Source organism: Oryctolagus cuniculus, chromosome 12, assembly GCF_964237555.1.
Source record: "Oryctolagus cuniculus chromosome 12, mOryCun1.1, whole genome shotgun sequence".
NCBI classification, from domain to species: Eukaryota; Metazoa; Chordata; class Mammalia; order Lagomorpha; family Leporidae; genus Oryctolagus; species Oryctolagus cuniculus.
Window position 1 is genome coordinate 51,500,706 of NC_091443.1, and position 23,171 is coordinate 51,523,876.

At 61.3% G+C, this 23,171-nt stretch overlaps 3 protein-coding genes across 8 annotated transcripts; 2 read left to right on the forward strand and 1 right to left on the reverse strand.

Moving 5' to 3' along the window:
* The first annotated feature begins 628 nt into the window (after nt 1–628).
* JPH4 (junctophilin 4) lies at nt 629–9,994 on the forward strand. Its single transcript, XM_051822699.2, has 6 exons — nt 629–1,328; nt 1,843–2,392; nt 2,972–3,743; nt 6,649–6,767; nt 7,095–7,627; nt 8,450–9,994. Exons 2-6 carry the CDS (start codon nt 2,014–2,016, stop codon nt 8,531–8,533), a joined length of 1,887 nt encoding a protein of 628 aa, XP_051678659.2. The 5' UTR covers nt 629–1,328; nt 1,843–2,013; the 3' UTR covers nt 8,534–9,994.
* A 126-nt stretch (nt 9,995–10,120) lies between these two features.
* AP1G2 (adaptor related protein complex 1 subunit gamma 2) lies at nt 10,121–18,830 on the forward strand. 6 transcript variants are annotated; one of them, XR_011380795.1, is made up of 22 exons: nt 10,121–10,296; nt 10,671–10,875; nt 11,273–11,397; nt 11,525–11,666; nt 11,778–11,874; nt 12,044–12,120; nt 12,209–12,304; nt 12,683–12,763; nt 13,016–13,114; nt 13,271–13,326; nt 13,467–13,580; nt 13,721–13,861; nt 13,937–13,991; nt 14,075–14,197; nt 14,782–14,871; nt 14,955–15,082; nt 15,280–15,384; nt 15,667–15,793; nt 15,876–16,011; nt 16,508–16,765; nt 16,931–17,029; nt 17,115–18,830. XR_011380795.1 is itself a non-coding variant. In XM_002718086.5 (22 exons), exons 2-22 carry the CDS (start codon nt 10,672–10,674, stop codon nt 17,214–17,216), a joined length of 2,361 nt encoding a protein of 786 aa, XP_002718132.2. In that variant the 5' UTR covers nt 10,121–10,296; nt 10,671; the 3' UTR covers nt 17,217–18,830. The 6 variants fall into 6 exon arrangements, 3 of the variants coding, with proteins under 3 accessions (XP_002718132.2, XP_051678658.2, XP_069909969.1); XM_002718086.5 differs by having other exon boundaries at nt 16,602–16,765; XR_011380797.1 differs by lacking the exon at nt 15,876–16,011 and having other exon boundaries at nt 16,602–16,765.
* THTPA (thiamine triphosphatase) lies at nt 17,377–20,753 on the reverse strand. The gene is made up of 3 exons (XM_002717909.5): nt 20,386–20,753; nt 19,458–20,006; nt 17,377–18,207 (listed from the first exon to the last, which is right to left on the reverse strand). The coding sequence occupies exons 2-3, from the start codon at nt 19,999–20,001 to the stop codon at nt 18,050–18,052; spliced, it is 702 nt and encodes a 233-aa protein (XP_002717955.2). The 5' UTR covers nt 20,002–20,006; nt 20,386–20,753; the 3' UTR covers nt 17,377–18,049.
* Between the last annotated feature and the right edge of the window lie 2,418 nt (nt 20,754–23,171).

The following is a 23,171-nucleotide window of genomic DNA, read 5'->3' on the forward strand; positions in this document are numbered from 1 at the left end:
CCCTACCTCCCCCATTTTAAAATAGCACACCCCTCCTCTTCAGTAGCATGAACCAGGGAGCAATAGTTGTTGGGGGTGGATCTTGGGGAGGCCTGGAAAAGCACAGGTGGTGCCAGCCCCCCCCCCCGCACCCCACCCTCGGGTCAGGGCCCCGGTCAAGCTTCCTGAGAAAGCACAACGGAGTGCGGCGCTCGGCGCTCGGTCGGTCGTGGGCTCCCTGGACGCCCGCATCCAGGCCCAAAGGCTGCCTGGCTTCCAGCCAAGCTGCTGGCAGGTTCACGCTCCCCGCCTGGACCCCACCAACACCACTTCCGGCCCTCCTGTCTCCATCTGGGCTCTTCCTGCCTGCATTTCTATACCCACGCCTGCCCTGCCCTCTGCAGCGCCTTCTCCCTCCCTTCACAACCCTTCTCTCCATATCTATTTCTTTCCCCTCCCTCCCTCCTCCCCTGCTCTCCCCGCGGAACCATCCCTCACCAGCACCAGACCGGGTCTCCCGCCCCCCACGCCCGCGATAGCCACCCCCCTCCTTGGTGCTCACCCCTGCACCTCTCTCTTTGTATTCCTCTCACCGGCATCTCTCCTCCCCCGCCCGGCCTGGGCCTCCCCCTGCCTCCCCATCTTCAGCCCAGTCTCCTCCCCCTGGCTCCTCTCCCTCCCTCCCCCCACCTCACCCCACTCCCTGCCTGCAGGCCAGGGTTTCTCTCCGCCCTGGGGGTCTCAGTGCCTCTCCCTCTGCTCCCTACCTGCCTCCCCTACACTGCAGCTTAGCGGGCACCCATCCTTTCTGCCTGGGCTTTCCCCCTCCCCATCTTCTTCATCTGCCTCCTCCTCTCTCCACCCTCTCCTCTCCTCTCTCTGCCCCTTTAAATCTGCCTGGTCCAGCCTCCCCCGTGATGCTGGAATGGAGCAAACATTGATTTGTGCTCGGATGGAATCGGAATTTTGATTTTTTTTTTCCTCTCCCAACCATCAGAAGAAAAAAAATAATTAAAAACACCCCCTCTCGCTAGCCCCCTCCCCCTTCCCATCCAGCTTCCAGCTCCTCTTGCCTGTCTCCATCCAAGACAGATTTTTTTTCCCCTACACTATTCTCATCTCCCTCCACCCCTGCCGCTGCCTCGCCCCCCACTCCATCAGCCTGCTCCTTCAGCTGGAAAGAGCGAGAGAGAGGGGCCTCTCTTCCAACGACTCCCCACCTCCCCTGTCTGGGGTGGAGCGGTCTCTCCGGAAGGGGAGGGGGCTTGGCTTGTCCAGGCGAGGTGGGAGTGGAGGTGTCCAGCCATGGATGCTGAGCCCGGGAGGCGGCCTGAGCCTCAGCCCACAGGGTGAGTACCGGCCCCCTCCCTGCCTGTCTGCCCATCCCCACCCTGGCCTTTCCCCTTCATAGCCACCCCCTGTCCCCAACCTTCCCCCAGAGGAACCCTCTCTCTGCCCACCTTGTCTGATTCCCCCCCCCAACATTTTTACCCCACCCCCACCCCTGCTTCGCCAGAGAAGTCAGAGAACCGGAGCAGAGGGGTCCTGACAGCACCTGGGAAGCGGGTGGAAGAGTCTGCCCAGCCCCCTCTTGGGACCCCTAAACTGCCATCCTCTCCATGCGCTTTGGGGTTCTAGGCTGGAGAAGTGGGACGCCCGCTTGGGGTTGGGGCTTGCAGTCTCTACAGGGAGGGAGGGATGGGGAAGCCTCCGGGCCCCCCCAAAGCTTTGGGAGCTGCTACCGGGGGCGGAGGGGGGCGGCTGGGGGGCGGTACTGAGGCTTTGGAGACGCCCGGCCAGGGAGCGGCGGGCAGAGGAGGGGCCTCGCTCACCACCTTCCCCCCACCTCGTCTTTCTCCGCAGCCACTCAGGATGAGGGTCCGGCCCTGCCTGCCCGCGCTGGGGGCCCCCCGCCCAGCCCCGGTCTAAGTGCCCCCGCCCCCAGGCCTCGCCCGGCTCCCAGGCCCCCAGCCGGCTCTCCAGCCCCAGGATGCGCTGAGCCACCGGGGGGCTGAGGCCGCGCCAACTACATGCATGTCCCCCGGGGGCAAGTTCGACTTTGACGACGGGGGCTGCTACGTGGGGGGCTGGGAGGCGGGGCGGGCACATGGCTACGGCGTGTGCACGGGGCCCGGCGCCCAGGGCGAGTACAGCGGCTGCTGGGCGCACGGCTTCGAGTCACTGGGCGTCTTCACCGGGCCCGGCGGACACAGCTACCAGGGCCACTGGCAGCAGGGCAAGCGCGAAGGGCTGGGCGTGGAGCGCAAGAGCCGCTGGACGTACCGCGGCGAGTGGCTGGGCGGGCTGAAGGGGCGCAGCGGCGTGTGGGAGAGCGTGTCCGGCCTGCGCTACGCCGGGCTCTGGAAGGACGGCTTCCAGGACGGCTACGGCACCGAGACCTACTCCGACGGAGGTGCGCGGCCCGGCCCACCGATGTCTGTCTGCTCCTCCGCCGGCGCCCTCCCCCCCACCCCCCGCCATATGCCCCGCGCCCCGTTGTTCCCCAAACGCCTCCCCCAGCCATATGCGACCCCGGCGCCCATTCCCCCGCCCTTCTGCCCTCTCCCGCCACCGCCCGCCCCTGCCATCCTCGTGCGTCTCTCTCCCTCGTCCCCGTCTGCCCGCCCTCACCCCTTGCTGTCTGCCTGCCCCTCCCCACCTGCCGGCGCCCAGCATCCCTGCTCAGCCCACACGCCCTCGCTGCTCTCCTCTGAGGGCTTGCCCGTCGTGGTGCGGGTGGCTTGCCCCGTGTTTGTCGTAGACATATTGTCAGGTGGCCCTCACGCCCTCTGGGCCGCCTGTGTGTGCCTCCTCCTCGCCCCGTCACTCCCCCTACCCCCGCCACTGCCCAGAGCCACGTGCCTCCCTGCTCCGCTGGTCACCCACCCCTGCCCACCCAGCAGGGCCCCCCCACCTCCCACTCTCGGGACCGGGGCTGCCTGCAGCCCAGCGACGAGGTCTGACTGTGTCTCCCATCCCCTCCCGCCCGCAGGCACCTACCAGGGCCAGTGGCAGTCCGGCAAGCGCCACGGCTACGGGGTGCGCCAGAGTGTGCCCTACCATCAGGCGGCGCTGCTGCGTTCGCCCCGACGCACCTCCCTGGACTCCGGCCACAGCGACCCCCCGACGCCGCCCCCGCCTCTGCCCCTGCCGGGCGACGAGGGAGGCAGCCCGGCCTCGGGCTCCAGGGGCGGCTTCGTGCTGGCCGGGCCGGGGGACGCCGACGGCGCGTCCTCCCGAAAGCGCACCCCAGCGGCCGGCGGGTTCTTCCGGCGCTCGTTGCTGCTCAGCGGGCTCCGGGCAGGCGGGCGCCGCAGCTCCCTGGGCAGCAAGCGGGGCTCCCTGCGCAGCGAGGTGAGCAGTGAAGTGGGCAGCACGGGACCCCCGGGCTCCGAGGCCAGCGGGCCGCCGGCCCCAGCGCCGCCCGCCCTCATCGAGGGCTCTGCCACCGAGGTGTACGCGGGCGAGTGGCGCGCCGATCGGCGCAGCGGCTACGGCGTGAGCCAGCGCTCCAACGGGCTGCGCTACGAGGGCGAGTGGCTAGGCAACCGGCGGCACGGATACGGGCGCACCACCCGCCCCGACGGCTCCCGCGAGGAGGGCAAGTACAAGCGCAACCGGCTGGTGCACGGGGGGCGCGTCCGCAGCCTCCTGCCCCTGGCTCTTCGGCGTGGCAAAGTCAAGGAGAAGGTGGACAGGGCTGTCGAGGGCGCGCGTCGAGCCGTGAGCGCAGCCCGCCAGCGCCAGGAGATCGCCGCTGCCAGGTGGGCATCTGGGGAGTGCAGAGCCCAAAGCTTGGCAGAGAGGCCAGAGGGTGTGCTGGGGACAAGGCAGGAGGAGCTGCATCAGGGAGGACCGAGGCCCAAGGCCCAGGGCCTGGAGGGGGAGAGCAGGCCTAAGACTAGGCCGCAGTAGTTCTGGGCGATCGAGGGTGTTTAGATGTGAGGCTACAGGTGGATGTGGGTGTCATCGTGGGCAGCTTTGCATAGGAGGGCAAAGACTGCACGTGTGTCTCAGGATCCTCTGTGTGGTGATGTGTGTCCCACTGCTGTGTGTGGAAGTAGCCACGGGCACTGCTTTGTACAGGCCCAAAGGCCTTTCTGGAACTCAGACGTGTCCCTAGTGGGAAGACTCTGGCATCCGGTCCAGCTTTCAGGCCTGAACATCAGCCCTGGGCAGAACAGGGAGGGAGTGTCCCTTCCTAACCACATCCTAGGCTGACACCATTTCAACCCTGGGCCTGGGGGAGGTCTCACTTTCTCACTTGTCCGCCTGACTTACCCACCTGAAAAGATGGTCTCTCCCGGTTTTACATCCTCTGCCTTCTTTCATCGGATGGCTAAAGATGTGAGAGGAGGAGGAGGTGGCTTGTCTGTAAATGGAATTTCCTTTCTGCAAATCAGATTGCAGTTCCACACCAGGAGCTTGCTGTCTAAAGCAGTGCTGTCCAATAAGAAAATAAGTCAAATATGTAACAAAGTCTCCTCATAGCCACATTTTTAAAAAAAAATACACAGGTAAAATGAATTTAATAATATATTTTTACTTAAACCAGTATGAGTATATCCAAAAGATTATCGTTTCAACCTGTAGTCAATATAAAGCTACTGAGATATTTTGCATTGCTTTCAGACCAAGTTTTTGAAATCTGGTGTGTATTTTACACTGACAACACATGATTTCAAATCAGACTGGCCACATGTCAAGTGCTTAATAGCCACACATGGCTTTTGAGTATTGAATTAGATAGCACAGATCGAAAGCAAGCCAGAAATCCATCTGTAATGAGATTCAGAGGCCCTTGATTTATACAACCCACACATTTGAATTTTTATACGTTGGCTTTTCTTTAAAAGACATGGGGGCGTGGCTGAGGAATTTTGTTTGCATCTGAAACTATTCCAGAGGGTCGGAGAAGAGGATCTCTCCAGTAGGCTCCTGTGGGTTTGTATGATGGTGCCTCTGTGTGTGTGTGTGAACGTATGAAACCCAGGGACTGTGCATCTGTACATGTTTCTGAGCATCTGGGTGTTTGCGCTAAGCCAGGGAAGGGGGAAGGCAGAGCACCGGGGAATATTTAAGGCTGGAGAGGGTGGAGGCATGTGCAGGAAAATCTGATCTCAGTAACTAGAGGATCAGACAGTGGGAAGAGGCTGGTTGGTCTCCCCAGCAACAGGCCTGGCAACCCTGATTGGCTGCCAGCTGCCATGGAAACAGCAGAGCCTCCAGAGCAGGTGCCTCTGTCAGGTAGCCTGCACTTGGCCTGGTGCCTGAGCACAGATGAAGGCCGTGCCTAGGATCTGATCATCCGTATCCTCCATCTGCAAAAAAGCCAGTTTCAGGGCTGCCAGAGAGCTTGGTGCAACCCAAGACTGATCCTCACACCCTGCCCCAGACTCAGACCTGCTCCGTTTCAGCCTGAACACCCCAAGACAGAAGGGCAGGGCTCTCTGAGGTCCCTCCAAGCAGGCCCTCGAGGTCCCTGAGCCTCCAGGTTTGAGGACAGGAGACCGACCATATCTCCCCCATAGCACATAAAACAGTACGTGGGTAAGAGGTGGACTTCGATGACAAGAGCAGCCCCACCCTCCACCCAGGCTGCCTTCCTAAGTCAGATAAAACAGGTCTGTAGCCAGAGACTCTTGGGCCTGGAGCCATGCAAGCTCATGACAAAGGCACCTGATCACGTCTGTCTGCCCCTCTTGTGCTCCATCTTCAGTCAGGCACACACACACACACACACACACACACACACTCTTAACAGCAGACAATAAAGGGGAAGGGGAAATTGAGGAAGTGTCTAACCTCAGGGAGAACCGAAAAACTACAACTAAGAGGGGGAAGATTGATGCTGCTGCCAGGGTCGCTGTGCCGAGGAGCAGGGCGGGAGGGGATGGGGCTGAGTCACAATGGTGAGAACACAGGCACAGGATCACAGCAGAGGAGTCCCACCTTGCTCCAGTGCAGGAGCTCAGAAAAGCATGAGGTGGGGAAGGGGGGCGGAGTGGCAGAGAGAACAATGTGAACACAAAGGAGGCTGAAGAAAAGCAAGATGGGAAATGCTCATGTCAGGAAATCCATGCTGGAGGAGGTAGGATTTAAAAAGCAAGGAGAGCAGGCAGGGGAGAGGGGAAGGGAGGCTCCAGGCAGGGGGTGGGAAAGGCCGGGATGCAAGTACAGGATGGTACCCCGGACCCTACAGAGAAACCTGTGACCCCGGGGAGTGTGCAAGGGGTTGATACCAACAGGAAGCCCCCGCTGCAAAGAGGGCAGCAGGCAGAGCTTGCAGGCACCTTGCGGGCCGCCTGCAGAGGATGTGCCAGCACAGAGGTCTTGCTTGTCACCTGGAAGGGAGCAGGACAGGAACGGAATAACTGGAGGGCGAGGCCCCTGTTGCTGGAAGAAGGAAGTGTTACTATGGGCCCTAATGGCAGAGGGTGTGAGAGGAGCAGGAGGGTGTGATGGCAGCGAACACGGTCCGGAGCAGGCAGAAGCAGCCCCGGCCTGTGCAGGGAGGGAGCAGCAGGCAGGGGGAAAGCAAGGGTGAGGAGCTCAGCTCAGGAGGATATGGCGGGATCAGGGCAGGGGTGAGGGGCTGAAGGGCTGGGTGGGGGCTGATATGGAGCTGCAGGGGAGGTCTGCTAAGTCCCTGTCCCTGGGACCCGACAGGGCCGCCGACGCCCTCCTAAAAGCAGTGGCAGCCAGTAGCGTTGCTGAGAAGGCCGTGGAGGCAGCACGGATGGCCAAGCTGATAGCCCAGGACCTGCAACCCATGCTAGAAGCCCCAGGTGAGAGGAGGGCGAACCCCCTGGGAACCAGAACGGCTCAGGTGTGGAGCAGCGGGGATGGGAAGCCCTGGAGGGGGGACTGGGGAGGTGTGAGGGTCCAAGGGGGCGGTTGGCGGGGCCAGGCCCGGTTGTCTGGGGTGTGGGACTGGGAATTTATGAAATAGGGTGATGGGAGGTTTGGGGTCTGGCAGGGAGCAGCTATGGGCCGGTGGGGGTGGGGTGCAGCAGATTCCTGGGCAGTTCTCTGTCATGGGTGGTGGGGCTAAGGCTGTGAGCCCCCAGCCCAAGGCCAGTGAGGCCCCGCTGATTCCCGTCCATCCCTGCCAGGCCGCAGACCCAGGCAAGACTCAGAAGGTTCCGACACGGAGCCCTTGGATGAGGACAGCCCCGGGGTGTACGAGAATGGACTGACACCCTCAGAGGGCTCCCCCGAACTGCCCAGCAGCCCTGCCTCCTCCCGCCAACCCTGGCGACCCCCTGCCTGCCGGAGCCCACTGCCTCCCGGAGGGGACTGGGGTCCCTTCGCCAGCCCCAAAGCGTGGCCCGAGGAGTGGGGGGGCCCGGGGGAGCAGGTGGAGGAACTAGCTGGCTATGAGGCTGAGGATGAGGCCGGGATGCAGGGGCCAGGACCCAGAGACGGTTCCCCCCTCCTTGGAGGCTGCAGCGACAGCTCAGGAAGTCTTCGAGAGGAGGAAGGGGAAGATGAAGAGTCCCTGCCCCAGCTGAGGGCTCCAGGAGGCTCGGAGCCTGAGCCTGTGGCCACGCCAGTGCTGAAGGGCCCAGCCTCGAGGGGTCCCGCTGCTGGGTGCCTGCTGGAAGAACTCGAGGAGCCGGCTGCCACCGAGAGGCCTGCCCAGCCGGTGAGACCCCCTCCGTCCCCAGTGTGTGCCCTCTCTTCCCCAAAGCCTTGCCTCCCATCCTGTCCAGATCTCTGAGGGGCCTTGACTGCAACTCAGCTTCCTCTCTGCCCGGCCAGTCTTGGACCACCTCCCACCTTCCAGACCTTCTGAGCTGGAAGGAGCCATAGAGACCATGAGGTCCAAGCCCTTCGTTTGGCAGAGAGGGGAACTGGGGCCCGGAGCTCCGAAAGTAACTTGTCCGTGGTTACCAACTAGTGATTAACGGCAGAGCCAGAACATTTGCCTCTGTTCTCTTTCCATATCATTTCCAGTCCCCAGATTCCTACTCCACCCCCACTGCCACCTCCGCACTTTCTCTCTTTGGTGCCCAGAAATAAAAAAGGAAAAAATCGTTCCCTCCCTATTCTGTCTCTCCCTCCCTCTCCTGGGAAGAAGAGAAATTGGAAAAGAGGCAGAAAACTGGGAGAGGCGGGGCTTCCCCAGAACCCTCTATGCTGATTGGACTCCAGGCCCTCTCCTGTTTCCTAGCAACCACATCCTCACCCCTTCATCCCTCCGCCTCACTGCAGCACACGGCGCCGCCAATGTCGGCTTCTGAGGCCGGGCTCCGTCTGCCTGGGCCACAGACTACACGGGTGGGAGGAGTGTGGAGAGGGTGGCAGGGGAAGTGGGGAGCTTTGCAATACAAAGTAACGCCCCCGCCTCTGCAGGACAGTGCCTAGGACCCTCCGGCTTGGCCACTGCAGCCAGCCCAGGAAGCTGGGACCTAGCGCTGGCCCTGGCCCCCAGGGACTCAGCCTGCTTCCCCTTCTGTCTCTCTAGGGAGCTGCCAACCCCCTGGTGGTGGGAGCCGTGGCCCTCCTGGACCTCAGCCTGGCGTTCCTGTTCTCCCAGCTCCTCACCTGAGGCTGCTCCCTGGCCCAGTTCTGGCTTCAGTCGCCTGCCTCTTCACCCCGTGACCTGCCTCTCTCTCTCCCGCCTCCTGGTTGTTTTCTCGCCGGTCCGCCCTCCTCCCTTTCTTTTCTCTCATTCCATCTCTTGCTTTTTCCTCCCCTCTCTTTGGGATCCTCTCATTCCCTCTGTCTTCCTCACCTTCTCTCTCTAGATTGTTTACATACGAAGGGCTTTTCTCTCTCAGAGGCGCTCTCCCTCCTGTCTCTGAGACACACAACTCTAAGTCAGACCATTGCCCCACATGCTCCCCACCTTTTCTTTAGACCTAAACTTTGCTGAGAATGGGGGTTTGGTGTCCTGAGGAGTCTCTTGCGAAGGAGGAAGACCACGGGGAAGAGGTGGCTGGGGGGCGGGCCCAGCGTGGCCCAGCCAAGAGCTGGCTGAGCCCCTGAGGCTTCTGGGCTGCCACCTCCCGCCCTGGAGGGCCTGCTCTTCTGTCCACGCACTGAGCTCAGTCCTTGCCTAAGCCCGTCCTTCCCTGGGGGAGACAAGGGGAGAGAGTGCAAAGTACAGGAACTGCCTGGCGGCTCCCTCTTGCTCTCCTCAGCACGGCCAGCCCCTCCTCCAGTCCCCACGTCGGGGTGCCATACAGAAAGGAACAAGCAACACCCAGGTCCACCACCTCTCAAACTCTGCCCCCGACCCTGTGACCTCGCCCACCCTTCTGTGTCCCCCTAGAAGTTTATTATCGGTTGCTTTGGACTCACTTGTGGCCTTTGATTCAATTCCTAAGGGGCCTGAAGGAGACACTTCTACAGTAGAGGGTTAGGGGGGCGCAGCAGCCGGGACCCCACTCCCCAACTCCGGCAGTTGTGGTGGCGGTGGGCTTGGCACTTGGGGGGGACTGGAGTAGGCAGGAGAGCAGGCGCTGGGACACAGGGCAGCGGCAGAAGCTGTGGCAGCTGAAGCAGCCTCCCAATGGGTCCTGTCCCTGCCCCCATCACACGACCATCTCGTGAAACAGGAAGACAGGAGGCCATCAAGGGAAGCCATCTCTCACACACTCTCCACAGCAGGGCTGAGGCGGGAGGCAGACCCCAGCTGAGAGGTGGGTGTGGGTGGAGAGCCCTGGAGAGGTTGTGGCTGATCCCCGGGACTAACTCACCCCCAGGGAGCTCTTTCCTCCCTCCCCTGCATGAGGCATAGGCAGACTGCCTGCCATCCCCTCCCTCAAGGAATGGCCTTGCCCGGGAATGCCCACCACACACCCCCTCTTCTTTTTTTTCTAGTCAAACTGTTTACTCCTTGGCCTGCCTCCCTCCTTCCTCCCCTCTCAACCTTTACTTCTGATTTCTATTTCATGGAATTTGGGATTGAAGTTATACAACAGTGCCGCCAACACCAAGTCTTGCAGGAAAAAAAAAACAAAGAAATTTAACAAAAAAATATATTAATAAAAAAGTTCAAAAAAGGGGGGGATTGTCATCTCCTTTGGGGTGCGGTGGGAAGGATGTGCCTGGGGGAACCGCAGGGCTGTCACAGTGTCTCCGCCCCTCCACCCCCTACCCTTCTGCTGGCAAGAGCTCTTAACCCCTGACCTCCAGAGCCTTGGCTCCAGGTCCAAGGCTTTAAGAAGCCTCAGCAGGTTAGCCCAGGAGGGGCGGGGTCCCGTGGTGGAGGCGGGGAGAGGGAAGAACCCGACGAAGCGCCAACCCCTGCTCGGCCCTGTACCAGGAAGCGCTGGGGCACAGGAGCGGAGTTGAGACACAAGCCAGGTGAGCCTGGCGTCCTGAGGTGGGGAGCCGGGGCCTCCTGGGAGGGGATTGCGGGAAGGAACCCCGCAGCGCTGGCTAGGAGAGGGATGGCTGGGCTAGAAACGGGCGCCCAGGTGCAGGCAGCAGAGCAGGGTGGGGGGAATAGGCGGGGCCCGAGCGCCTGCTCGAGCGAGCGCAGGGTGGGGCGGGGACGCATGCGCAGTGGGGGCCCTCCTCGGGCGGTGGCGAGGGGCGGGGCGGGAAGACAGAGGTGGGGCTCACTGTTGGGGTAGCCGTGGGACCCAGGCCCTCAGGATCTAGGCACAAGGCACGCTTGGGCAGAAAAGCCAGAGTGTAAAAGCCCTCTGCTTGCACTCCCGGGCTCTGTCCCCCAGGATGGTGGTGACTTCGCTGAAGCTCCAGGATCTAATCGAGGAGATCCGTGGGGCCAAGACCCAGGCGCAGGAGCGGGAGGTGATCCAGAGGGAGTGCGCCCACATCCGGGCCTCCTTCCGCGACGGGGACCCTGCGCAGAGGCACCGCCAGCTGGCCAAGCTGCTGTACGTCCACATGTTGGGCTACCCCGCCCACTTTGGACAGGTACTGGCCGGCGACAACCTGCCCCTGAGCCTCAGCCCCTCACCTCCAGGTGCCCTGATTGCGTTCATGCTGCACACGGTTTCTGAGCGCTCACAGCCCGCGCCGCAGGGTTCTGTCCCTGCCAGCTGGCCCGAACTCTGCCTTCCCTGGCCAGTGCTATTCCGGGCACCTCCTCTCCTCTCCTCTGCCCTCCTCCTCCTCCACTCCTGGTCTCATGAAACTGTTCACTGGCGCCGGAACCTTCTCCGCCTCTCCTCTTGCTGAAGGGAGGATGATGGGGTGTGCCGGCTCCCCAGTCGAACTGGTGTTGAGGAGGAAGGCAGGTGGAGCCGGGCGAGCCTCGCCTGGGCGCCTCTGGTTTCACCCTGCCCCTCTGGGTCTGCTCCCTCCCCTGTAGATGGAGTGTCTGAAATTGATCGCCTCCCCCAGATTCACAGACAAGAGGGTGGGCTACCTGGGGGCCATGCTTCTGTTGGATGAGAGGCACGATGCCCACCTACTCATTACCAACAGCATCAAGAAGTGAGAGGCTTCTGGGAAGCAGGGAGATGGGCGCGTGGGAACTGGGACAGCCCACGGGACTGCCTGCCACAGGTGCTGGGAAGGCCTGCTGTTCCCGGGCTTGACGGCTGGCCTCCCCACCACGCAGCGACCTGAGCCAGGGCTTTCAGCCAGTACAAGGGCTGGCCCTGTGCACGCTGAGCACCATGGGCTCTGCTGACATGTGCCGGGACCTGGTCCCAGAGGTGGAGAAGCTGCTGCTGCAGCCCAGCCCGTACGTGCGGAAGAAGGTGAGACGGCAGGGACTTCTGGAAACTGTCCACAGTCTGCCACGCCGCGGAGGTGGGGCGTCGGCCCTTAGGGGTCCCTGCCCTCGTGTCTGAGACCCCTGACCTCTGCAGGCTATCCTGACTGCAGTGCACATGATCCGGAAAGCCCCCGAGCTCTCTAGCGTCTTCCTCCCGCCCTGCACCCAGCTGCTTCAAGAGCACCACCATGGTAAGGCTGCAGGGTTCCCTAGCCTGCCTTTGGACAGAAGTGAAAAAATGGGACAGGAACACTAGCTCCAAGGAGAAGGGCAGGGCACACACACACACACACACCCCGCCCCGCACCCACCCCCACATGCACATGCACACACAGCAGACTCTCCCTGCCCCGCCCCCAGGCATCCTGCTGACCACCATGACGCTGATCACCGAGCTCTGTGAACAAAGTCCTGCAGCCCTCAGGCACTTCCGAAAGGTGGGCAGGTGCAGGGGCAGCTGGGGAGGAGTGGACCTCTGGTTTGGAGAATTAAGAAGGCCCAGGCAGGGCGGTGCCCTCCCTCCAGGTGGTGCCCCAACTGGTGCAGATCCTCCGGACCCTCGTGACCACCGGCTACTCTGCAGAACACAGCATCGCTGGAGTCAGCGACCCCTTCCTGCAGGTGGGCCGACCTCTCCCTGCTGCCTCCTTGGAGCGGAGAGGGCTTTGCAGTAAGACCAGGGCCACTGGTCACCTCTCAGAGAACACCTGGGCTCTGGCAGTGTCCTGAGTAGGAGGACAGCAGGTGCAGGACTGCTCTGGTGGAGAGATGAGGCACAGAGAGGTCAGAACGTCCAGGTTGGTAACCATGGAAAAAGTCTACTGGATTCCACTGGCCTCGCCCACCTGTGATCCCTCCCAGGGTTCAAGGGGCCTGTGGAGGAAGGAGAGGCACGCAGAGCTCCAGGGCACGGCCAGACCCCTCACAACACTGCCCTTTGGGTCACCAGCCCCGTGCTCCTTTCTCATATCCGCCTTTCAACCTTTAACCCAACCACAGGTGCAGATACTTCGTCTGCTTCGCATTCTGGGCCGGAGCCACGAGGAGAGCAGCGAGGCCATGAATGACTTGCTGGCCCAGGTGGGGCGCTGGGGAGGGGCATGGGTCAGCTATGCTGCTGTGTTACCCCAGCCCTGTGCACCCCTCGCCTGACCTTGCCCTCCCCGTCCCCTCAAGACAGTGGGCTCCCTGCAGGAGGGCTCAATCTTTAGCGCCCAGTCTGGCCTTAGCACCTGGCGGCCACTCCTTTGGATGGCTGAGGGGTGGAGAGATGACGTGGTAGAGACCTTGCGGGGCCCCATGCAGATGGAGCTCTCCTTACTGTCCGCTCAGGTGGCCACTAACACAGACACCAGCCGCAACGCGGGCAGCGCCATCCTGTTTGAGACCGTGCTCACCATCATGGACATCCGCTCTGCAGCCGGCCTGCGGGTATCGGCCTGTCCCACTGTGGCCCGCCTACTGCCCCCCGGCCAGGCACTCGGGTCCTGTTCACTGGTCTCTCCTTCCTACCCCGTCATCCTGTGCCCCGGGGTCCCTGCCCCTGAATGAGCGGGTTGCTCCTCCCCTGACCGCCGCCTCCCTTAGGTCCTAGCTGTCAACATTCTTGGCCGCTTCCTGCTCAACAGTGACAAGAACATTAGGTAACAGACCCAGGTGTCTGGCTGGGCTGTGCCACCGTGTCCTCCAGAGCCCCCTCATCCACCTCCCTCTCACCGGGGCTGCGGGCTGATGGCCATGGCATGATAGAGCCTCCCCGCCCCCCACCCCCCACCCCGAGCAGGTATGTGGCCCTGACATCGCTGCTGCGGCTGGTGCAGTCCGACCACGGGGCCGTGCAGCGGCACCGGCCCACGGTGGTGGAGTGTCTGCAGGAAACCGACGCCTCCCTCAGCCGGTGAGCGGAGAGCAAGGGTTCACCAGGGCAGCAGGGGAGAGGGCCCAGAGCAACTCAGAGCACCTGCAGCAAGGGCATTACAGGGACAGCTGCCTGGAGCAGGGGAGGGTCCGCTTAGGCACTTGTCTTTTTCCCTCCAGGCGGGCCCTGGAGCTGAGCTTGGCCCTGGTGAATAGCTCAAATGTGCGAGCCATGATTCGGGAGCTGCAGGCCTTCCTGGAGTACTGCCCGCCTGACCTCCGGGCTGACTGTGCCTCGGGCATCCTGCTGGCTGCGGAAAGGTGAGGCGACAAGTGCAGGGAAGCAGAGCGGGGCGAGTCTCGGCAGGGTCAGCCCTGATGAGCCATGTCCCCCAGGTTCGCTCCAAGCAAACGGTGGCACATAGACACCATCCTGCACGTGCTGACAACGGTGAGGTGGGGGCTGGCCAGGGAGCGGGGAGGAGTGGGCAGAGCTGAGCATAGTGACCTGGCTGTGTCCTCCCACCCCTCCAGGTAGGCACCCATGTGCGGGATGACGCAGTGGCCAACCTGATCCAGCTGATTGGGGGGGCCCGGGAGTTACACGCCTACTCAGTGTGCCGCCTCTACAGTGCCCTGGCAAATGATATCTCCCAGGTACCGATCCCATCTTCCCAGGCCCAGGGCTGCCCACCTGCTTCCTCCATCCCAATCCATGTCGCAGCTACTTGGTGCAGGAGACACCCAAGGCCAGGGCTGTTTTTTAGTGAGAACACTGGGCTTCTGTCCTGGCCTTGCTACCTACTGGCTGTGTAACCACAGATGACTAATGGGACTTTATTTAAGTTCCTTCTACCCTGCCTGTCCCCCATAGCTGCCGTGAGCATCAGATCAGATCAAAGCTCATTCTGCACGTCTTCGATGTTGCTATTCCCTTGAATGCTGAGTGATTAACCGATGCCAGCCAGCATCTGTAGTGTCCTTTTTCACCTTAAGCCCGGTGGGCCGAAACCACTACCCCTTCCTCTGGGGACCCTCTGCCACCATAGTGCGTTTAGGCCATGTAGTTATAATGCTTGGCCACCAGAGGGCAGTGGGCGCCTGGACACCAGGACAGAGCCAGCTATCAAAGTCACCTCTTCCCACCCTGCCAAGCTCCACTATCTCTGCACTACCTAGGGAGGCTGCAGAGTGTGGGACTGACCCAGACACTGACCTGTGGTGTTTCTCATCCCACACAGCAACCGCTGGTGCAGGTGGCAGCCTGGTGCATTGGGGAATTTGGGGACCTCTTATTAGAGGGAAACTGCGAGGAAACTGAACCCCTTCAGGTGAGACCTGCGTGGGGGTTCACTGGAGAGGGACAGGGTGGGCAGGGCTGGGCCCAGGCTCACTACCTCATCCACGCCCGAAGGTGGAAGAAGAGGAGGTGTTGGCACTGTTGGAAAAGGTGCTGCAGTCCCATCTGTCCCTGCCAGCCACCAGAGCCTACGCCCTCACGGCCCTCATGAAGCTCAGCACCCGGTTCCGCGGGGACAACAAGTGAGGAGGGGGCCGAGCCCTTGAGACTCCCTTCGCTGAGCACCCCTGCAGACACAGGCCCCACTGTTCCCCTGTCCCTAGGGCCAGCTATCCCAGGGGTCTCCTTACTCTGTGCAGCCTCTCCCGGCCCTGCCAGAGCGTGGAGCACAGGGCAGGGCTCACTGCCACTGCCACTCACGTGCCGCACTGTGGCGCAGCCGCATCCGCCAGGTGGTGTCCATCTACGGGAGCTGCGTGGACGTGGAGCTGCAGCAGCGGGCTGTGGAGTATAACACGCTCTTCCGGAAGTACGACCACATGAGGTGTGCCTGGCAGCCCGCTGCAGTGCGGTCTTACTCGGTCCAAGGGTCTCATCCTCGCCTGTGGCCTTCCCCATCCACGTGGGAGCCCCCCCGAGGCTCTCCGATGCTGTGCTGGCTTCCAGCCCTCCGGGCTCACGTGAAACCCAGCAACAGCGCGCTGTCTCAGGAACTCACAAAGGCCCCTCTGACCCGCCCTGTGCCACGGTGCCCTGTGCCACGGCCCCCACCCCCAGATGCTTCCTGTTCCACCCAGAGAGACCCACCCACCCTCCCACCTCTCAGGGCTGCCATTCTTGAAAGGATGCCTCTGGTGGAGCGAGGCGGCACTCGGGTTGAAGAGGAAGAAAAGGAAAGCAACAAGGCTGCCCAGCTTTCGGAAGCCGCGGCCCCTGTCCCCGCAGAGCCCCAGGTGAGGGAGGCAGAAACCCTGGGATGAGGCGGCCTGGGTGGAGCCTCCACACCCAGCCCTGAGCCTTCCGTCCTTGGCCCAGGCCTCCAAGCTCTTGGATCTGCTGCACCTCCTGGACGGCTCTTCTGGGGAGGCCCCATGCCCGCCTCCTCAGGATCCCCCCCCTGGAGGCACCTTAGTACACCTCCTCGACCTTCCCTGTGCACCTGCACCCCCAGGTGAGCTGCAGCAGAGGGAAGACGCCTCAGAGAAGGCTGCTCCTGGTCCTGAGCCAGGGACCGAGGCTCGTCACCCTTCCCACGCCTGGGTCCCCCAGCCCCTTCCCAGCAGGGGGAGGGGTCACTCTATCACGCCTCTCTTTTGTCTTTTTACCTTGGCCTGTGGGCCCCGCCCATCTCATGCCACAACCCCCATCACTACTCCACTGGCCCTCACTCCTCAAACGCTCCCTGGCCATGCGCTTGGTGACTCAAGTTCTTTTTATATGGGGTGTTCTTTCCTCAGCACTTCAGACCGGCTCAGTCCTCAGCTCAATGCCGGCTGCCTTTCCCTGCCACTCCTCTTGCAGTCTTCCCAGTTAATCCCGGCATAATTTCACCTTCACAATACCACTTACGGCCTGTGCTGGTCTGGCTTCCTTCCTTTATTGTTTCTCCCCACCGCCCCCGAGTGTAAGCGCCAACCTCACGTTCCTGTCTACTTTGCCACTACCAGTAAGTCTCGCTGAGATGGTGCTGAATGGAGGAAAAAATGGACGAACGAACATGTTCTCAGCCTGCCCACTGAGCGGCCTCTCTCCCAACCCTAGCTGCCATCCCCGACTGCAAAGCGTTTGAGCGTGATGGGGTACAGCTGAACCTCTCTTTCATTCGACCACCTGAAACTCCTGCTTTGCTCCTGATCACCGTCACCACCACCAACTCCTCGGGGGGTGACGTCACCCATTTCACCTGCCAGGCTGCTGTGCCCAAGGTTTGTAAAGATCGGGGTTCAGACGTGGCCTGGGCACTCCAGGAGAAAAGGCCTTAAAGTAGAGGGGGTGGCTGGAGACAGACCGAGACGGGCACTCGGGGGCTGACGGGAAAGCGGTCTGGAAGCACCGTGACTGGAGGCTCTCTCCAAACCGCCTGTGCCCAGAGTTTGCAGCTGCAGCTGCAGGCCCCCAGTGGGGACACGGTTCCAGCTCGGAGCAGCCTGCCCATCACCCAGCTTTTCAGAATCCTCAATCCTAACAAGGTGAGCTCCAGGAGCCCCTGGGCGGGAGACCAGGGATGAGAGAAGTCACGGACGCTGACCCTGGTCCCCACTCTCCTGTTCCTAGGCCCCCTTGCGGCTGAAGCTGCGCCTCACCTATCACCACCTTGGCCAGTCCGTCCAGGAGACCTTTGAGGTGAACAACTTGCCTGTGGAGACCTGGCAGTAACTCCCCATGTATCCCAAACCCTTGGAGCCACAACAGCTTGAGGCCTACACCTGAGGTTGACCAGCAGGTGGCGCTCCGGCGCTGTGTTTGCCACTGCAAAAACTGGGGGGAGGGGGTGGTCCCTTCCCCCACAAATAATGAAAGCCCAATAAAGCCTGAAGGGGTTGGAAAGCCATATTTGGGTATATTTGAGGTAGAAAATGCGTGTGAATCACAGCGAGGGGAGAGCCTTCTGACACGACCAATGTGTCTCCTTCCACTGCATCCGAGGAACCCGTCTCCACCAGGAGTGTCTTCAGATGGGGAGCAGATGTGCCCGCAGCTTCCACAGGAGGCACTCTACCAACTGGGGCAGAGCTGGGCACGGTGGCAGTCAGACCGGCACTCCCGCAGCTCTAACCGGGATTCCCAGCCACTTCCCCAACTGCTGCTACTCCCCACACCCCCAGGCAGGGGAATCCCGCTGCCTCCCCTCATCTCTAACTCAGCTGTAAGGCGGTTTAGGAGCCGCTGGCAGAATCAATGGCATCGACCAAGGGAGGGGGGGTGGCAAGGGATTTTCCTGTGCTTAACTACTGATCACGGCTAAGTGGAAATCCTATAAACACGAGCGGAAATCAATGGAGGCTGCTTAGCGGCCAGGGGAGAGGGGCGGCCCACAGATTGCATCTGACGGATGAGAGAAAGGAGGCAGCCAGGGAGGGCTTGAAGAAGGGTAGCTGGGATGGGGTGAAGGAGCAGGCAGAGCTGTGGACAGAGGGGTCACTGTGGGATGGGAAGAGACACAGCGACCCCAGGAATGCATCCCACGTGGCCCAGAGTCCCGCTTGCTTCTAGGAAGGGCCCCCGGAGCCCAGGCTGTCACCAGGATGCTTGGTCCCCATCCTCTCTGTGGAGCGGTACACTTCTAGCAGGCGCTCATAGTCCTGGGGCCGGAAGCGCTGGAGGTACACGATCAGCTTGGCGGGGGCTGTCTCCTGGGCTGGCACACCTGCGGGCAGGGTGAGGAGAAGCAGAGCAGGAAGCTCCCTGAGTCCAGCCCCTATCCACCCAGCCGGGACCCCACGGTCGTTTCCAAGGTAGCTCTGGGATTCTGAATGCCATCGGCGCAGCCCACCGGCCCACGCCCTCACCGGCCTGTGGAAGTGGGCCTTCCTCCAGCGAGGAGAAATGGCGAAGAGGCAGCCAGGCACCATGACGACAGAGCACGCCACTGCATTGGCCCCATGGCAGTTACTACCTCTGTCCCCCAGGCAAGAGGAGAGCCTGCCGAGGCAGGCCGAAGCCCATCAGCTAGGTACAAAGCACACGCAGAGCTGTGCACGCAGAAACTCGGGGCTGCAGAAAGCAGCCAGGCTGCAGCCACGGGGTGGGATTCACACGGGATATTCTCCGCGTGGCAATGGGCCTGTTGCCAGTGTCTAGTGTGAGTGCCCGGTACCAAGCTGAGCACACAGAAGGCGACTGGGTCCACGTCTGCCGGGAGGAGGGGGAGGCCAGAACAGTCTCCAGGGCTGTAAAACCCCGGGGATGCCCAGCCCCATACTTGTATTGGACAACTAGCCGGACGGACAAAGCCTGAAGACCAAAACAACCCGGCCCAAAGCTTACCCCACTGTCTCCCAGAAATACTGGTTTTGCCTTTTACTTAGAGCCACCGGGACAAAAGAAGCTAGAAAAAAAAAGAAGGAAGGGGTGCGCGTGCCTAGGTTCGTTCCCAGCTCTAACTCCTGGCTCCAGCTTCCCGCCAGTGCACTCCCAGGGAGGCAGAGGATGACAAGTACTTGGGTCCCTGCCACCCATGTGGGAGACCAGGATGGAGTTCTTGACTCCAGCCCCAGCTCTTGGGGGCTTTAGGGGAGTGAACCAGCAGATGGCAGCTGCTTCTCTGCCTCTCAATTTTTTTTTTTTTTTAAAGGTTAGACGTTTGGGCAAAGGTAGGGTCCAAGCAGAGCACGGACAAACCGAAGTGCAGGAGACCTGTCTACAGGTAAGAGAGCAAAATGACAAATGAAATACGATTAGAAACACATAGGAGGGTCAGATCCAGACTGCACAGCTACCCTGAAAGAAGAAAGCAGGTTGGATAGAACTTGCAGCCAACTGGGTCCTTCCGAAAATTGCTAAAGCGATTCCTGTTACAGACACGATCCAGAGACTCCGCACCCCCACCCCGTGATCTGAGCCAGTGGGTGCCTCCTGAAGAGTGATGCGGGAGCAGGACCAGCCCCACGGCCTCACCAAGCTTGCTGCTGAGGCCATGGATCTTCTCCAGCGCCGTGGGCACCTCGGCCTCCTCCTGCACCAGGGCCTCCACCTCCCCCACGGCGTAACCAAAATCGGCTGTATCCAGGTCCACCCTGAGCTCCTCTTCAGCAGCTCCTCCAGGGAGCTCCAGTTTCCAGGCACTCCGTGTTGTCACAAAACTGGCTACCTCTTGCAGCCCCAGGGGGCCCAGCACCGCAGCCACGCCTCCTGCCTCAATACCCTCAGCTCCCAGCACCTCCCAGAGCCTGGCCACAATGGCAGGTTCAGCTACAAGTTCCCTGTACTCAGTGTGGGGCCCCGTGACACCTGCGGAGCCGGGACATTTGAGCTCCCACCCTCTGTCCTCCCGTTGTCGCAGCCAGTGGTCGGCTCGCATGAGGCTCAGCTCAGGGGTGTCATAGTAGGTGTCTCGGAAGATGACCCGGCGCTCCAGGGTGGCCCCCAGCTCCTGCAGCCGCTGCTCTGTGCCAGACCCTGGAATGAACTTCCGCTCCACCTCAATCAAGCCCTGGGCCATGCTACCTGCAATGGAAAAATCAACAAACATTCGCGGAGCTCCCAGGGGTGCTCGGCTTGCGGCGTGACCGCCCGGCACAGACCGCAGCCCAGGGTGAACGTGTGAGGCACACACAGGTCGCAACACCCTCTGCCACGCTACAACCCCTCTCTGACTCCGTGGCAGGAGGCCCCCCTCTGCAACAGTGACAGGGCTCCGGTTAAGTCCCTGCCACCGCTGCCGTCCTCAATCCAAAGGCATCCCGAGAAAGCAGGCCGTGGAGCGGGGACCCGACTTCCAATGCCCTCTCCGTACACCGAGCTACCCGGCAGGCCAGAGGCTCACTGCCTGGAGCAACCTGCCCGTCCTCGCCTCCGCACCGGCCGGCGGAGCCTCGGGTCTCACCTCAAAGCCCGAGGGTCTCCCTCGCCAGGGACCCGGAGATGGGGGGAAGGGGAGCCCACGCCACACCGCGAGGAATGCCGGGAGCAGTCTCTGGCCCCCGACCTCGGCCCGGCTCTCCGCGCGGCCGGCCGGTCCCAGCACCAGCGGCCATGTTAGGCCGATGTGACGGTGCCGAGGGAAGGCCGGAGCCCGGGAGGCCGGCTAGGTTATGGACGGCTGAGACCCCCACGGTGGACAGAGCACCGAGCTGTCCCATGGCGCTGTGCTTCTTATTCTCGACCCCTCCTGGCTGCCTGGGGTCGGCCCGGGTCTCGGGCCTCAGGATGAGCAGGCACCTTGGGGTTCCAGTGCATGATGGGAGATGTAGTTCCAAAGGGAGTTTTGCCTGCCGGGCCTCCCCACCTGTCGCTATGGTAACTGGAAAGCTGCAGTCAGTGCCCGCGGGACTCCACCTACAGCTGAACTAGGGCTGCAGGGCGGTGGGGAGAGTTGGGTGCCAAGAGCTGAGGCTTCAGGCTCCAGCCCCTTCCCAACTAAGCACATGGACAAGGGGATTACACAGTCACTCGTGCAAACACTGTCCAGCAGGTACCTAACTGACCATTATGGAGGCCCACTAAGTGCAGGCCAGCGGCCATGGGCTGGGGTGGGGGCATAGCGGGAAATTAAGTCCGGTTTAGCTCCCGTGGAGTTTTCAAGGGGACCTCATACACCCTGCCATGGAAGTTTAAGGTAAGGGTGGATGAGAGACTCTCCGTCAGAGGCGGAAGTGATGTTTGGGATGGGAACGAAAGATGGGGTGGGATTTCAACAGTTGGAGACCCAGGTGGAGACCAGAACAAAGGCCCAGAAACTGGAGAGCACCTGGCCAGAAAAAGATGAGGCTGGGGCCAGTGCTGTGGCCGTAGCTGGTTAAGCCACCTCCTGCGATGCTGGCATCCCGTGTGAATGCAACTGAGTCCCAGCTGCTCCACTTCCAAGCCAGCTCCTCGCTAATGGCCTGGGAAAGCAACAGAAGATGGGCCAAGTATGTGGACCCCTGCTACCCACATAGGAGACCCGGATGGAGTTCCAGGCTCCTGGCTTCATTGCACTCATTTGGGGTGTGAATCAGCAGGTGGAAGATCTCTCTATGTCTCTAACTCTGCCTTTCAAATAAATGAATTCAGAGAGAGAGAGAGAGAGAGCGAGGAAGGGAGGGAGAGAGGAGAGAGAGAAGAAAGAGAGAGAGAAGAAAGAAGAGGCCAGAAATGCTATGGAGGAGCAGATTGGAAAAGGCCTTGAGTGGCAGTCGCTGAGCAGGTCCAGAGCCATAAATGTATTTGTTCCTGTAAAGCGCATGGAAGATATGGGGCTGGCCTTTTGCTTTGGCAGCCAAAACAGAGAAAGCTCCTTCTCCTCACTCCCTCTGAGGACTGCGGCTGTCTGCACACCTCACCTGGCTGACTGATGCTCCCAGATGGGCGAGAAGCGCCTGGTTCTCCACGCCTGCTCCCCAGGGCTTTCCTGGAAGCACGTGTCCAGTGGGAAGTCCCGTGGGGAGAGAAGGCTGCTGGTTTACAGACTTCTCCCCACCCCGCGCCGGCGCCACCCTTCTCCCTGGCCCGCATTTCATCCCTGCCTTGCCTCTCAGGTGTGTGGACCCAGGAAGGAGACCTACTATGTCCTCTATTATTAGAAGGACCAGTCCAGCGGGCCAGAGGCAGCAACCTCACGGAATGGCACGAGCAGACCCGGGGCTGAACCTGGGCTTGCCCGCCCAGCTTCCCTCTCTGCTGCTGGGTCTTGGGGGAGCTGCCCCTCCCCCCCAGCCTCTCCACGGGTAAATGTGTGTGAGGACTCAGTAACAAACCACAGGTCACGTGGCAGAACCTGGAAATGTCACCTCAGGGGCGTTATTATATTTTGAGAAGTAGGCTTAAACAGCAAGTGTGGGTTCTGGAGCCAGACCAACGAGGTTGGAGTCCTGGCCTTGTCACTTACGGACCACGGGTCAGTTACCTCTCTTGTGCCTTGGTTTCTTCAACTGCAAACGGACTAATAGTAGTGTCCTGCCTTGTGGAGTTGTGGGGATTAAATAAGTTAATACGTGTAAAAAGGCTCGGCACTGTTCCCGTGCACACAATCAATCCTGGAAGTTACTGTTTCTGTGTTGGTATAAGACGATGGGAGCACTCAGGAGCAAATCCACTAAAGAGGAGGAGGAGCCAGAGCCTTCCTCCTCCTCCCCAACTTAGAGGAACATAGGACTGCGGGAAAGGCAGGATCCCAGATATTTCCAAGTAACTGGTATAGAAAGGAAGGTTCTAGTACCCGATCGGAAGGAAAAGGAATAACAAGACAGGAAGAAGGGAATGAAAAGCCTCCGGCGGTTCCGGGCAGCCCACAGAAGCTAGGGCTTGCCCTAGAGCCCATTTAAAACAGAACAGCAAAATACACATATGGTTTCCATAGGCTAGAGGAAGAGGACAGGAGAGAGTTTAAAGCGACCTGCCCTCTACAAGCACTGGCTTGGACACGGCGCGAATCAAGGAAGCGCCCGAGCCCCTCTGCCCGCCTGCCCCGGGGTCCCGGGTGCGTGAGGCTGACGCACGCGAAGCTCCTGGGCCACGGGGCGGGGGCGGGGCGGACAGACTACAACTCCCGGCATGCGCCGCGGCGGGCGGGCCGCTGCACCTGCTCAGTGGGGCCGCCCCGGGCGCCTGGGTATTGATTATTCCATTGTGTGGGACGCCTCGGCTCCAGCCAGTGAATGAGGCGGAGGAGTGAGGACGAGGAGGAGGAGG

Coding starts and splice junctions, on each gene's coding strand:
- JPH4 (XM_051822699.2), top strand. CDS start 2,014: ATGTCCCCCGGGGGCAAGTTCGACTTTGACGACGGGGGCTGCTACGTG. Junction 2,393..2,971: donor CGAGACCTACTCCGACGGAG/GTGCGCGGCCCG, acceptor TCCCGCCCGCAG/GCACCTACCAGGGCCAGTGG. Junction 3,744..6,648: donor CAGGAGATCGCCGCTGCCAG/GTGGGCATCTGG, acceptor GGGACCCGACAG/GGCCGCCGACGCCCTCCTAA.
- THTPA (XM_002717909.5), bottom strand. CDS start 20,001: ATGGCCCAGGGCTTGATTGAGGTGGAGCGGAAGTTCATTCCAGGGTCT. Junction 18,208..19,457: donor TGGCCTCAGCAGCAAGCTTG/GTGAGGCCGTGG, acceptor CCCTGCCCGCAG/GTGTGCCAGCCCAGGAGACA.
- AP1G2 (XM_002718086.5), top strand. CDS start 10,672: ATGGTGGTGACTTCGCTGAAGCTCCAGGATCTAATCGAGGAGATCCGT. Junction 13,992..14,074: donor TCCTGCACGTGCTGACAACG/GTGAGGTGGGGG, acceptor CCACCCCTCCAG/GTAGGCACCCATGTGCGGGA. Junction 15,083..15,279: donor CGGTTCCGCGGGGACAACAA/GTGAGGAGGGGG, acceptor ACTGTGGCGCAG/CCGCATCCGCCAGGTGGTGT.